Source organism: Phocoena sinus, chromosome 2 (genome assembly GCF_008692025.1).
Source record: "Phocoena sinus isolate mPhoSin1 chromosome 2, mPhoSin1.pri, whole genome shotgun sequence".
NCBI lineage: Eukaryota > Metazoa > Chordata > Mammalia > Artiodactyla > Phocoenidae > Phocoena > Phocoena sinus.
Genome location: NC_045764.1, coordinates 155,945,724 through 155,958,821, shown reverse-complemented (window position 1 = coordinate 155,958,821; position 13,098 = coordinate 155,945,724). Strand labels below are relative to the sequence as shown.

The 13,098-nt window shown below is 36.1% G+C and overlaps 1 protein-coding gene across 2 annotated transcripts in view; it reads left to right on the top strand.

Moving 5' to 3' along the window:
* Positions 1 to 13,098, top strand: part of CEP128 (centrosomal protein 128) — a 436,342-nt gene that overhangs the window by 92,407 nt on the left and 330,837 nt on the right. For both annotated transcript variants that reach the window (XM_032624894.1, XM_032624895.1), the window contains 2 exons: positions 3,392 to 3,478; positions 11,657 to 11,731. In XM_032624894.1, coding sequence (XP_032480785.1) covers positions 3,392 to 3,478; positions 11,657 to 11,731 — 162 coding nt within the window. The remainder of the gene's footprint in view (positions 1 to 3,391; positions 3,479 to 11,656; positions 11,732 to 13,098) is intronic.

Genomic DNA, 13,098 nt, shown 5'->3' with positions numbered 1-13,098 from the left:
ACATCACTACACCGTAATAATTGTTTTTACAGAAAGAAAGACAGCTTGGTGCTTGAGAAAATAATGGTGGTTAAGAAAGATGGGAGAAATCTGGAAAACTTTCATATATGTGATGAACAGAATTGGCCAATTGCAAAGTGAAGTTGTTATTCAGGAATTATAAAGGGATATTTATTCATCCATTCGATAACATATGTTTACCACCTAAAACGTGTCAAGTATTGTGTTAGAGTTAAAATATGATCATGACAGATGAGGTCCCTGGCCTTCTGAAGCTTACACCTTAGTGACACCAAATCTTTTATATTACTCTTTGGAAATGTAAACCTCTGGATAAACAACGATTATTTGTATGTCTATCTAAGTAAAAATAAGCATATAAATGAATTAAGCACATTTTAATAGACTTAATCAAAATAAAGTATGTAAACACTTGGGAAATGTTAATAGGTCTTTCTTGTTTTTTTGACATAAAATGTAATAGGATTTTTAAAATGTAAGTTTTGGAACTCATGAGAAAGGGACAGAAATGGATTAATTCCAGTTAGTAAAATGGAAAAATTTCTTCACTGGAGAATTTTTGGGGTTTAAATTCTTAGTAAGTTAAACTCCTAGAGTTGCAGCATGCAGTTAAGTCAAGTTTTAAAAGCTTAGCAGGTGACTCCTTCTGTTTCTCGTACCTCAGTAAGCAGAGGACACAGGTGGAAACAACTTGGAACATGAAGAGATGTACAGAATCACACTGGAAGGATCTTAGCAGCTACTGTTTGAAGGTTGCAGAGTCTTCCAAGGTAGATTTTGAATTTGGCTTTGGAAGTGAATGGCTCTTATATTTGGGACAAGCCCACCTTGTTTGAAGTTGCTTATGGCCTTAAGTGACGTCACCGGGTTTGGGTGAGCCTTCACTGCATACTCATTTGGAGTGGCTTCTGCCCAGGAGTTTGAATCCAGAATGGGAGGCTGACTATTTACAGTTTGATGAAACTTATCAACTGCCTGAGGAAGTCTTCCTCATAATCTCCTCTCTGTGGAAAAACCCAGGCTGGTTTTTAGTTCAATGAAAAAATATTGACTGAATCCATGAACCTTGAAAAAATAGTATTTTGTTTGTTTAAAAAACAGCAGCATGCTTTCTACAGTAACTTACTTCTAGACCAGCACTAGATTAAGTTTTAGAGAACCTGCAAATATATATTTGGTATGAAGAATATACTTGGCAATAAAAGGTGTATGACATAACTGGAAAAAAAATATTGAAAAGATAACCAGTTAAGTTTAACTCATTAAAGAAAAACAGGTGACAGGGCTAGGTTGAATGATGATGTTGAGGAATAAGATAGTTCAAATATTGTAAAATGAATTGATGAAAAGTACAGCAACAATTCATATCTTTTTAAAAAATAGTTCTCCCTCCTTCCCTCTCCCTCTTCCTCTCCCTCTCTGTCACAGAAACACACACACACACACACATATTAGGTGGAGTTAGACCGAGGAAGCATGGGAAAAATGAAGATGCCAGCAGTAATTTTCAAGTTTCTAGGATAATTTCGTTCAGGAAAAATTTATAAACACATCCCACCAGCCAAAACTGAATAGATTATACATACTTAAGTAAATATTATTACAAATTCCACTTAGGCTACAGTAAAGAACAAATAATAAACATCAAAATCATTTGATAGCTACCTGAAAAGCATTATGTTTTGTAATACTTTATCAGTTGTTAACAATTTAGTAATCGTAATAGTTGTCTTTTATTGTATATTTTAATGCTTTACAAGTATAAAATTATTTAGTCTTCATATCCACCCTATAAGCTTGATATTGTTTCAACGTGGAGAGGCAGTGCCATTCAATGGTTAAGAGGCACACAGCCTGAGTCTATGTCCTGACTCTGTCACGACCTTGGTGAATGACCTTGGGCAAGTTATTCAACTCCTTGTAGCCCCAACTTCCCTCTTAATAAAATGGACTTAATGGGCTTCCCTGGTGGCGCCGTGGTTGAGAGTACACCTGCCGATGCAGGGGACACGGGTTCGTGCCCCGGTCTGGGAAGATCCCACATGCCGCGGAGTGTCTAGACCCGTGAGCCATGGCCACTGAGCCTGCGCGTCCGGAGCCTGTGCTCCGCAACGGGAGAGGCCACAACAGTGAGAGGCCCGCGTACCGCAAAAAAAAAAAAAAAAAAAATGGACTTAATAATAACTCATGGAACCATCATAAAGATTAAATGTATATATTCAATATATGTAATGTGTTTATTTAATATATGTAAGAAGAAGAAGAATGCCCGGACATAGTAAACACTATATTATTTATACTCAAATCAAAATTATTTTTATTTGATGGTGTCTCTCCGCGTTTTTACTCAATTGTTTTTTATTAGTGAGAGCAGGAGCCATGCAGAGGGAGCTGTAATCTCATGGGTAGGGGGGACATTGTTCTTTTATATATGCATATATATGCACTTTGGAGATATATGTTGGATATGTGAGTTAATGAAATTGGAATATGATTGATTATACTTGCATCAAAACAGTTTTAACATGTTTTGCTGTTTGCCTAAAAATAGTTTTTCTATTGAGCATCATAGAACTTGTTGGAAAAGACTTCTGGAAATTTGGCTTTTCTCAACTTAGATGGCCTCTACACATACACCTTTTTAAGTCTAAATGCTGCTAAGTGTCGAATTTTTTTTTAAACAAACGGAATGTCTTTTAGATGTTATGAAAGATTGCTCTTAATATAAATTTTTTTCCTTAAGTTTAATTTTGTTTTAACATAGAAACAAACACTTATGTGGTTAACTTTTGAAATTTGTATTATCTTAAAGTTCCTTTTTTTCCAATTTATTAAAGAGAGAAAAATGTAGAAAAGAATGCTTTTCTTTGCTCTATGTGAAAGTATGGTTGAAGAGCAAGTTATATGTTGTGATAAAATGTCATGTATGTGATAATGATGCAGCAAGCATGTTTCTACCTTGATATTTTTTCAGAATTTGAAAAACTAGTGAACTGGTTTTAGGTATTATGTCAAAATTGTTGAGCTGATAATATAACTTTTAAATACTATTATTTCGGCAGGTAAAATTTGTTTGTTTCCAAGAAAACTCTTAGCTGTCTAAGCTCTCTAAATGTGTTACAGAATTCCTAAAGATGGGAAAAAGTGAAACTAAGTGGAACTTGATTAGGTAGATCGGGAAGTTGTTTATATTTGAGCCCCAATGAAATGATCTTATGACTTCAGTGAATGAGCAGGTTGTAATTCCTGTGTATATTTTGTACAATTCATAATCATCTTCCTCAGCCTTTTCTTAATAGATCCTAGTAATATCTTTCAGTTTTATATGTATTTTGGAATAATACTGATTTTCCCACGTCTTTCTTTCTAGGCATTGAAGAAACAAGAAGCTAAAGCAGAGGAGAATGAGGGAGTAGTGAAAAATAAGCTAAGACAAAGTGAAACTGAAAAGAGTAAAGTAAGATTTTGAAAATTAACATTTTGTTTAAAGTTTTGAATTTTATTTATCTTTTTATACAGCAGTTTCGTATTACTTATCTATTTAATACATATTGGCGTATATATGTCAATCCCAATCTCCCAATTCATCCCACCACAACCACCACCCCTGCCATTATCCCCTTGGTGTCCATACGTTTGTTCTCTACATCTGTGTCTCAATTTCTGCCCTGCAAACTGGTTCATCTGTACCATTTTTCTACGTTCCACATATATGCGTTAATATGTATTTGTTTTTCTGACTTACTTCACTCTGTATGACAGTCTCTAGATCCATCCACGTCTCTACAGATGACCCAATTTTGTTCCTTTTTGTGGATGAATAATATTCCATTGTATATATGTACCACATCTTTTTTATCCATTCGTCTGTCGATGGGCATTTAGGTTGCTTCCATGACCTGGAAATCGTAAATAGTGCTGCAACGAACACTGTGGTGCATGTGTCTTTTTGAATTATGGTTTTCTCTGGGTATATGCCCAGTAGTGGGATTACTGGGTCATATGGTAATTCTATTTTTAGTTAATTTTAAGAAACCTCCATGCTGTTCTCCATAGTGGCTGTATCAATTTACATTCCCACCAACAGTGCAAGAGGGTCCCCTTTTCTCCACACCCTCTCCAGCATTTGTTGTTTGTAGATTTTCTATGATGCCCATTGTAACTGATGTGGGGTGATACCTCATTGTAGTTTTTTTTTTTTTTTTTTTTTTTTTTTTAATGCGTTACGCGGGCCTCTCACTGCTGCGGCCCCTCCCGTTGCGGAGGACAGGCTCCGGACGCGCAGGCCCAGCGGCCATGGCTCACGGGCCCAGCCGCTCCGCGGCATGTGGGATCCTCCCAGACCGGGGCACGAACCCGTGTCCCCTGCATCGGCAGGCAGACTCTCAACCACTGCGCCACCAGGGAAGCCCTCTCATTGTAGTTTTGATTTGCATTTCTCTAATAATTAGTGATGTTGAGCAGCTTTTCATGTGCTTCTTGGCCGTCTGTATGTCTTCTTTGGAGAACTGTCTATTTAGGTCTTCTGCCCATTTTTTGATTGGGTTGTTTGTTTTTTTAATATTGAGCTGCATGAGCTGTTTATATATTTTGGAGGTTAATCCTTTGTCCATTGCTTCATTTGCAAATATTTTCTCCCATTCTGAGGTTTGTCTGTTCATCTTGTTTGTAGTTTCCTTTGCTGTGCAAAAGCTTTTAAGTTTCATTAGGTCCCATTTGTTTATTTTTGTTTTTATTTCCATTACTCTAGGAAGTAGATCAAAAAAGATCTTGCTGTGATTTATGTCAGAGAGTGTTCTTCCTATGGTTTCCTCTAAGAGTTTTATAGTGTCCGGTCTTACATTTAGGTCTTTAATCCATTTTGAGTTTATTTTTGTGTATGGTGTTAGGGAATGTTCTAATTTCATTCTTTTACATGCAGCTGTCCAGTTTTCCCAGCACCACTTATTGAAGAGACTGTCTTTTCTCCATTGTATATCCTTGCCTCCTTTGTCATAGATTCGTTGACCATAGGTGTGTGGGTTTATCTCTGGGCTTTCTATCCTGTTCCACTGAACTATATTTCTGTTTTTCTGCCAGTACCATATTCTCTTGATTACTGTAGCTTGGTAGTATAATGAAGTCAGGGAGTATGACTCCTCCAGCTCCGTTTTTTTCCTTCAAGACTGCTTTGGCTATTCGGGGTCTTTTGTGTCTCCAAACAAATTTTAAGATTTTTTGTTCTAGTTTTGTAAAAAATGACACTGGTAAGTTGATAGGGATTACATTGAAACTGTAGATTGCTTTGGGTAGTATAGTCATTGTCACAATATTGATTCATCCAATCCAAGAACATGGTATATCTCTCTGTTTGTGTCATCTTTGATTTATTTCATCAGTGCCGTATAGTTTTCTGAATACAGTTCTTTTACCTCCTTTAGTAGGTTTATTCCTAGGTATTTTATTCTTTTTGTTGCAGTGGTGAATGGGATTGTTTCCTTAATTTCTCATTCTGATCTTTTCTTGTTAGTGTATAGGAATGCAAGAGATTTCTGTGCATTAATTTTGTATCCTGCAACTTTACCAAATTCATTGGTTAGCTATAGTAGTTTTCTGGTGACATCTTTAGGATTGTCTATGTATAATATCATGTCATCTGCAAACAGTGACAGTTTTACTTCTTCTTTTCCCATTTGGATTCCTTTTATTTCTTTTTCTTCTCTGATTGCTGTGGTGGTCAGGACTTCCAAAACTATATTAAATAATAGTGGTGAGAGTGGACATCGTTATCTTTTTCCTGATCTTAGAGGGAGTGCTTTCAGTTTTTCACCATTGAAGATGATGTTTGCTATGGGTTTGTCATATATGGCATTTATTATGTTGAGGTAGGTTCCCTCTGTGCCCACCTTCTGGAGAGTTTTTATCATAAATGGGTGTTGAATTTTGTCAAAAGCTTTTTCTGAATCTGTTGAGATGATCATATCGTTTTTATTCTTCAATTTTTTAATATGGTGTATCACATTGATTGATTTGTGTGTATTGAGGAATCCTTGCATCCCTGGGATATATTCCACTTGATCATGGTGTATGATCTTTCAGTGTGTTTGTTAGTATTTTGCTGAGGATTTTTGCTTCGATGTTCATCAGTGATATTGGTCTGTAACTTTATTTTTTTGTAGTATCTTTGTCTGGTTTTGGTATTAGGGTGGTGGTGGCCTCATAGAATGAGTTTGGGAGCATTCCTTCCTCTGAAATTTTTTGGAAGAGGTTGAGAAGGATGGGTGTTAGCTCTTCTCTAAATACTTGGTAGAATTCACCTGTGAAGCCATCTGGTCCTGGACTTTTGTTTGTTGGAAGATTTTTAGTCACAGTTTCAATTTCATTACTTTTGATTGCTCTGTTCATCTTTTCTATTTCTTCCTGGTTCACTCTAGGAAGGTTATGCCTTTCTAAGAATTTGTCCATTTCTTCCAGGTTGTCCATTTTATTGGCATAGAGTTACTTGTAGTAGCTTTTCATGATGCTTTGTATCTCTGTTGTGTCTGTTCTGACTTCTCCTTTTTCATTTCTAATTTTATTGATTTGAGTCCTCTCCCTCTTTTTCTTGATGAGTCTGGCTAATGGTTTATCAGTTTTATTTATCTTCTCAAAGAAACAGCTTTTAGTTTTATTGATCTTTGCTATTGTTTTCTTTGTTCCTATTTCATTTATTTCTGCTGTGATCTTTATGATTTCTTTCCTTCTGCTAACTTTGGGTTTTGTTTGTTCGTCTTTCTCTAGTTCCTTTAGGTGTAAGGTTAGATTATTTATTTGAGATGTTTCTTGTCTCTTGAGGTAGGCTTGTATAGGTGTATACTTCCCTCTTAGAACTGCTTTTGCTGCATCCCATAGATTTTGGATCGTCGTGTTTTCATTGTAATTTGTCTCTAGGTAGTTTTCGATTTCCTCTTTGCTTTCTTCAGTGATCTCTTGGTTATTTAGTATCATACTGTTTAGCCTCCATGTGTTTGTGATTTTTACTTTGTTCCCCCTGTAATTGATTTCTAATCTCATAGTGTTGTGGTTCTAAAAGATGCTTGATATGATTTCAGTTTTCTTACATTTATTGAGGTTTGATTTGTGACCCAAGATGTGATCTATTCTGGAGGATGTTCCATGCGCACTTGAGAACAAAGTGTATTCTGTTGTTTTTGGATGGAATGTCCTCTAAATATCAATTAAATTTATCAGGTCTGTTGTGTCATTTAAAGCTTGTGTTTCCTTATGACTTTTCTGTCTGGTTGACCTGTCCATCGGCGTAAGTGAGGTGTTAAAGTCCTCCACTGTTATTGTGTTACTGTCGATTTCCTCTCTTAGAGCTGTTAGCAGTTGCCTTATGTATTGAGGTGCTCCTATGCTGGGTGCATATATATTTATAATTATTATATCTTCTTCTTAGATTGATCCCTTGATCATTATGTAGTGTCCTTCCTTGTCTCTTGTAACATTCTTTATTTTAAAGTCTATTTTATCTGATATGATTATTGCTACTCCAGCTTTCTTTTGATTTCCATTTGCATGGAATATCTTTTTCCATCCCCTCACTTTCATTCTGTATGTGTCCCTAGGTCTGAAGTGGGTCTCTTGTAGACATCATATATACGGGTCTTGTTTTTGTATCCTTTCAGTGAGCCTGTGTCTTTTGGTTGGAGCATTTAATCCATTCACGTTTAAGGTAGTTATTGATATGTATGTTCCTATTACCATTTTCTTAATTGTTATGGGTTTGTTTTTGTAGGTCCTTTTCTTCTCTTGTTTTTCCCACTTAGAGAAGTTCCTTTAGCATGTGTTGTAGAGCTGTTTTGGTGGTGCTGAATTCTCTTAGCTTTTGCTTGTCTGTAAAGCTTTTGATTTCTCTGTCGAATCTGAATGAGATCCTTGCTGGGTAGAGTAATCTTGGTTGTAGGTTCTTCCCTTTCTTCACTGTAAATATATCATGCCACTCCCTTCGGGCTTGTAGAGTTTCTGCTGAGAAATCAGCTGTTAACCTTATGGGAGTTCCGTTGTATGTTGCCATTTTTCCCTTGCTGCTTTCAGTAATTTTTCTTTGTCTTTAATTTTTACCAATTTGATTACTGTGTGTCTTGGCATGTTTATTCTTGGATTTATCCTACCTGGGACTCTCTGTGCTCCCTAGACTTGGGTGGCTATTTCCTTTCCCATGTTAGGGAAGTGTTCGACCATAATCTCTTCAAATATTTTCTCGGGTCCTTTCTGTGTCTCTCTTCTCCTTCTGGGACCCCTGTAATGCGAATGTTGTTGCATTTTTGTTGTCCCAGAGGTCTCTTAGGCTGTCTGCATTTCTTTTCATTCTTTTTTCTTTATTCTGTTCTGTGGCAGTGAATTCTACCATTCTGTATTCCAGGTCACTTATCCGTTTTTCTGCCTCAGTTATACTGCTGTTGATTCCTTCTATTGTAGTTTTCATTTCAGTTATTGTGTTGTTCATCCCTGTTTGATTGTTCTTTAATTCTTCTAGATCTTTGTTAAACATTTCTTGCATCTTCTTGATCTTTGCCTCCATTCTTTTTCTGAGGTCCTGGATCATCTTCACTCTCATTATTCTGAATACTTTTTCTGGAAGGTTGCTTTTCTCCACTTCATTTAGTTGTTTTTCTGGGGTTTTATCTTGCTCCTTCATCTGGTACAAAGTACTCTGCCTTTTCATCTTGTCTATCTTTCTGTGAATGTGGTTTTCCTTCCACAGGGTCAGAATTGTAGTTCTTCTTGCTTCTGCTGTCTCCCCTTTGAAAACTAACTTTTCAAGTGTAATGCTGTTTGGGGCCAGTGATATTCATTGAGTACCTTGGAAAGTGTCCCTGAGGTTTTTTGTTAGAGTGCAGTGAAGCCTTTATGTTTTGATGTGGAGTCACTTGGCTTGAGGGCTCTGCCACTCTCTGCTACTTGCTCTTGGAAACATACACAGGTAGTTCGCTACCTTCTCTCCTGGCCGCTCTCCTTTTCTAGAGGTGAATTAAACTTGACCATTCTTTGCTGGAGAACGTTTAAAGAGGTTGACTTTACGGTAGGGTTGGGAAAGACCTGTTTTTTAAAGGTTGAATATTTTGTATTTATTCATTTTTGTTATAGAAGATAGGAACAGTTACCAGCCTAGTTCCAAAAAATCCTCTATTCTCATTAAATATTAAGTATCTTTGATATGAATTCATGTCTGTGAGGCTATAGAGCGTAGCATTTTAGAGCTAGAAAGTAACTCAGAGGCCAAACAACTCTCTTCAGTTTGCAAATGAGTAGATTAAAGGCCAAGCCCAAGGTAATGAATGATAAAGTGAAATTTTGCTTCTGATATAATGTTCTTTACTCTGTATTGCCTTTTCTATTTACCCTTACCTCCTTTATTTTATTTCACCAACCTATGTAAAGTTGCATGATGCATCCCTGCTGTCTTTACGGTGGTAAGCAAGGTACATCAGGTCATCACGTTTGCTCTTTGGGAGTTGTAGATGCTGATACTACCCAGGAAACATGACCAGTATGGACCCTGGTAGATTTTGAAACCATGTTGACTTCAGTGCGATTTCTTCCCTTTTTATTTATTTATAGAAACAAGAGAACAGGTCAGATAATATTTTGTGTGGATTCTCTGCTTCCACATGTACTTTATAGCTGACTTACAGTTGGCCCTTGAACAATGGGGGTTTAGGTGCCCTGACCCTCTGTGCAGTCAAAAATCCGAGTATAACATGTAGTCAGCTCTCCATATTTGCAGTTTCTCTCTAGCCATGGTTTCACATATGTGAATTCAATCCTATAGTACTGTAGTATTTACGAGTGAAAAAAAATCCGTGTATAAGTGGTCTTGTGCGGTTCAAACCCATGTTGTTCAAGGGTCAACTGTACTTTTAAAAATATGTGATAGTTATTTTATGAGCTGCTGTACACTTTTAAAAAACTTATATAACTGTATGAAAAAATTATTTTGAAATAATAATAGATTCATAGGTGTTACAAAACAAAAATGTACCATGGGCCAGTTATTCTCAGTGATAACATTTTCTATAATTGCCATCCAACATCAAAACCTGGAAATTGACACTGTTGCAATGTACAGAGCTTATGCAGATTTCACCAGCTTTATGTGTATACTCATTTGTGTGTTAAGTGTGTGTTTGTGTGTGTGTACTTCTATGCAGTTTTATCTCATGAGTCTCAGTCTTATTGCCACGATAGTCAAAATACAGAACTGTTCCATCACCACAGTGTTCCCTCATGCTACTCCTCAATAGTCACACCTTCCACATGTACAATTTCTGAAAGACTAATGTATAGATAGTAGTTTGTTCAAATGAAATGATAATTTAGGATAACTGTTACAAATCAAAGCACTTAATAACATCTTAATATAAATTTGTGATTTCACAAAACAACCTTACCCTTACAAAGTGCAAACATGTCCATCATATGTAAGCTGTGGATTTTTAACAAAAGTGTCCCATCTGTAGGGGAGGAAAAATAATTTTCCCTTTACCCTTCTAGGTTCTTTGGCTGGTATAATAATTAAATTGACATAAAACAGATTAACAGGAGAAAAACAAGTCTATTTTGTATGTATGGGAGCCCCATAAAAATATGAGACTCAAAGACAGCTAGGCAGTTGAGGCTTATCTACCATCCTGAACTAAGACAAGGAATAGGGGCTTGGGGCTTCAAAGGGGAGGAACACAGTTCACAGGAAGATGAGAAGAGTATATGTATGGTAAACAAATGTTTGCCCTGCCGTGAAGAGGTCTTTCAGATATAGAAAGTTATCTTTGGTAACAGCTCTCTTTCTGGTACAGACCTCCTTTTTAAGTTTTTAAATGCAATTTAGGGGAAGGTAAAAAGCTTTTCCTGAGTCTGTTGGGTTTTGATTGCCATCAACTCAGAATAATACTTGTGCCAAGAGGCATATTTTGGAGTGGCATATTCTTCTCCCCTTCACATCCTGTTATATTTTTCAGCTTGAGGTAAGCGAAGCACGTTGACTTTGTAGGGTATTTAGTCACCTAACTGGCACATTTTCTGTGGATACTTACCTAATGGCAATATTATTAGGGAAATTTAAAATATCTCATTCTGATTAAAATTTTTAGAAATGTTAGGAATATTGGAAATATTAGGAATATAAGAATATTAAGAATATAAAAAATAACCAGTTGGATGAAATATACTTTGAGTCATTGGGTCCCTGAAATTTTTATTCTAATTTTGTTCGTATGATACTACATGTAGTAATTTAAAGAAAAAACTGCTTCAGAATTTACATTAAAATGATTTAGAACTGAAGGGATCTCAGATTATCTAATATAAAATCCTTAATGTAGAGGTGACAGAAAGGAGGCCTAAGAAAAAGAGATTTAAATGGGGGTCATAATTGAGACGGAACTGACTAGAGCCAAGACCTCCTTCAGTCTGGTCTAGTTCACTTTTTGTTATTTAATTACCATTATTTTAATGGGAGCATTGATATATGTTTATAGCAAGATATTTTTCCTTTTATGTTAGCTGTAAAAATCTGAAAACTTTTTCACTTTTCTCCTCTTAAACTGAGCCTGTAATAGTTTAGTTATTTTCTGCCCCATTGGACATTTTTCCTTATTCTTTGTTGAAACTCTAGCTTGAACAGGAATTGGAGCTATCTCGAAGGTTATTGAATCAGTCAGAAGGCAGCAGAGAAACACTTTTGCATCAGGTAAGTCTATGCAAGCTATGATAATCTGCTTTAAATTAAATCAGGATTGAGTCTCTTTCCCTATTAAATGTCTTTGTGAAAGGGAAAAAAACCTTAGATCTAGAAGTATTTTTCCTTAAGGAATGTATATTAACACACATAAGCAAAAGATGAAATCCTTTCAGGAAGATTCAGAGAAAGCCAATATAAAACACCAGCCCAGGTTCCCACTGTGACAGCATATCTTGCTGATTGCTTTTCCAGTTTAGGAATTATCTCTCTTAGCATAACCAGTGTAAAAGTGAGACCGGATGTGTAAGATAAAATTTTCCCAGGAGCTTAATTTTATTCAAGGAGACGTTAGAGAGTGAAGGCGGAAGTAAAATACATAAAACAAACCTTGCATGTTCAAGTTACTTTGAATGCATCACTGTCTTATATTCACATTTTCAAGCTGCTACCTGCCCTGCTTCCTTTTAACCAGAGATAAGGCTTAATTTTAAAGCATAACATTTTGCAGCCCATTAGCCGATAGGAGTTTGGTGCTTCTGATATCTAAAGTTCAGTAACTTGAAATAGCCATTTTATACACATTTGGGTAAAGGCATGTGGGTTTCTAACTACCTTTCTGCCTGTGTTTAATATAAATTGCAATTGTAACTTCCTCTGTTTTGAGGTGTGGCTTACATAACTCACTACATAATATGCTAGGCAGGCAAAGTTGTCAGACATCTTAGACGTTCAGAAGGAGTATTACGTTTTGACAGTTAACCCTGAAGCATCTGAAACACCGTAGCTCCTGTTTTACAAAATGTTTAAAAATATGTAATGGCTTTGTTTTGCAGCCAGTGGTCCAATGGAATTAATGTTGGCAGAGTTTAGAGTTTCTTTTTTGGAAGTTTATATTTGTATTCATTTCCTTCTGATTTTTTTTTTTGAACTCTGCCTTGTAATTTCTAATCTTATCTTCTGAAATAAGAGATTTATGTGTTAAAGTTGTCATTGTGACTTTACCTGTCTCTGCCACTGCTGACTTGTTTAAAGGTCATTGTGGACATGCTTGCTAGTCTCCAGATATACAAAGAAGAATAAAATGGTACCTTACCTCAAGGAGTTTATAGTTTATTCAACAGCTTTTATTGCTTATTTATTTTGAGCAGTACTTTGATATCACAGTGTGCTAAATTGTGATCATTTCATTTGACTTTACCAACCAATAGACTATGTTCACATGAAAGAAAATAAGTGAAAAATATAAAAATGTATAGTACTTAATTGGAGGTAGTTTGGGTTAATTAACAGTAGAGTGGACTGAGGTGAAAATAGGGATTTAAAAAAAGTGTGGTCAAATTCTTTGTCACAGTAGACACAGAGAAGGGGAAAGAACA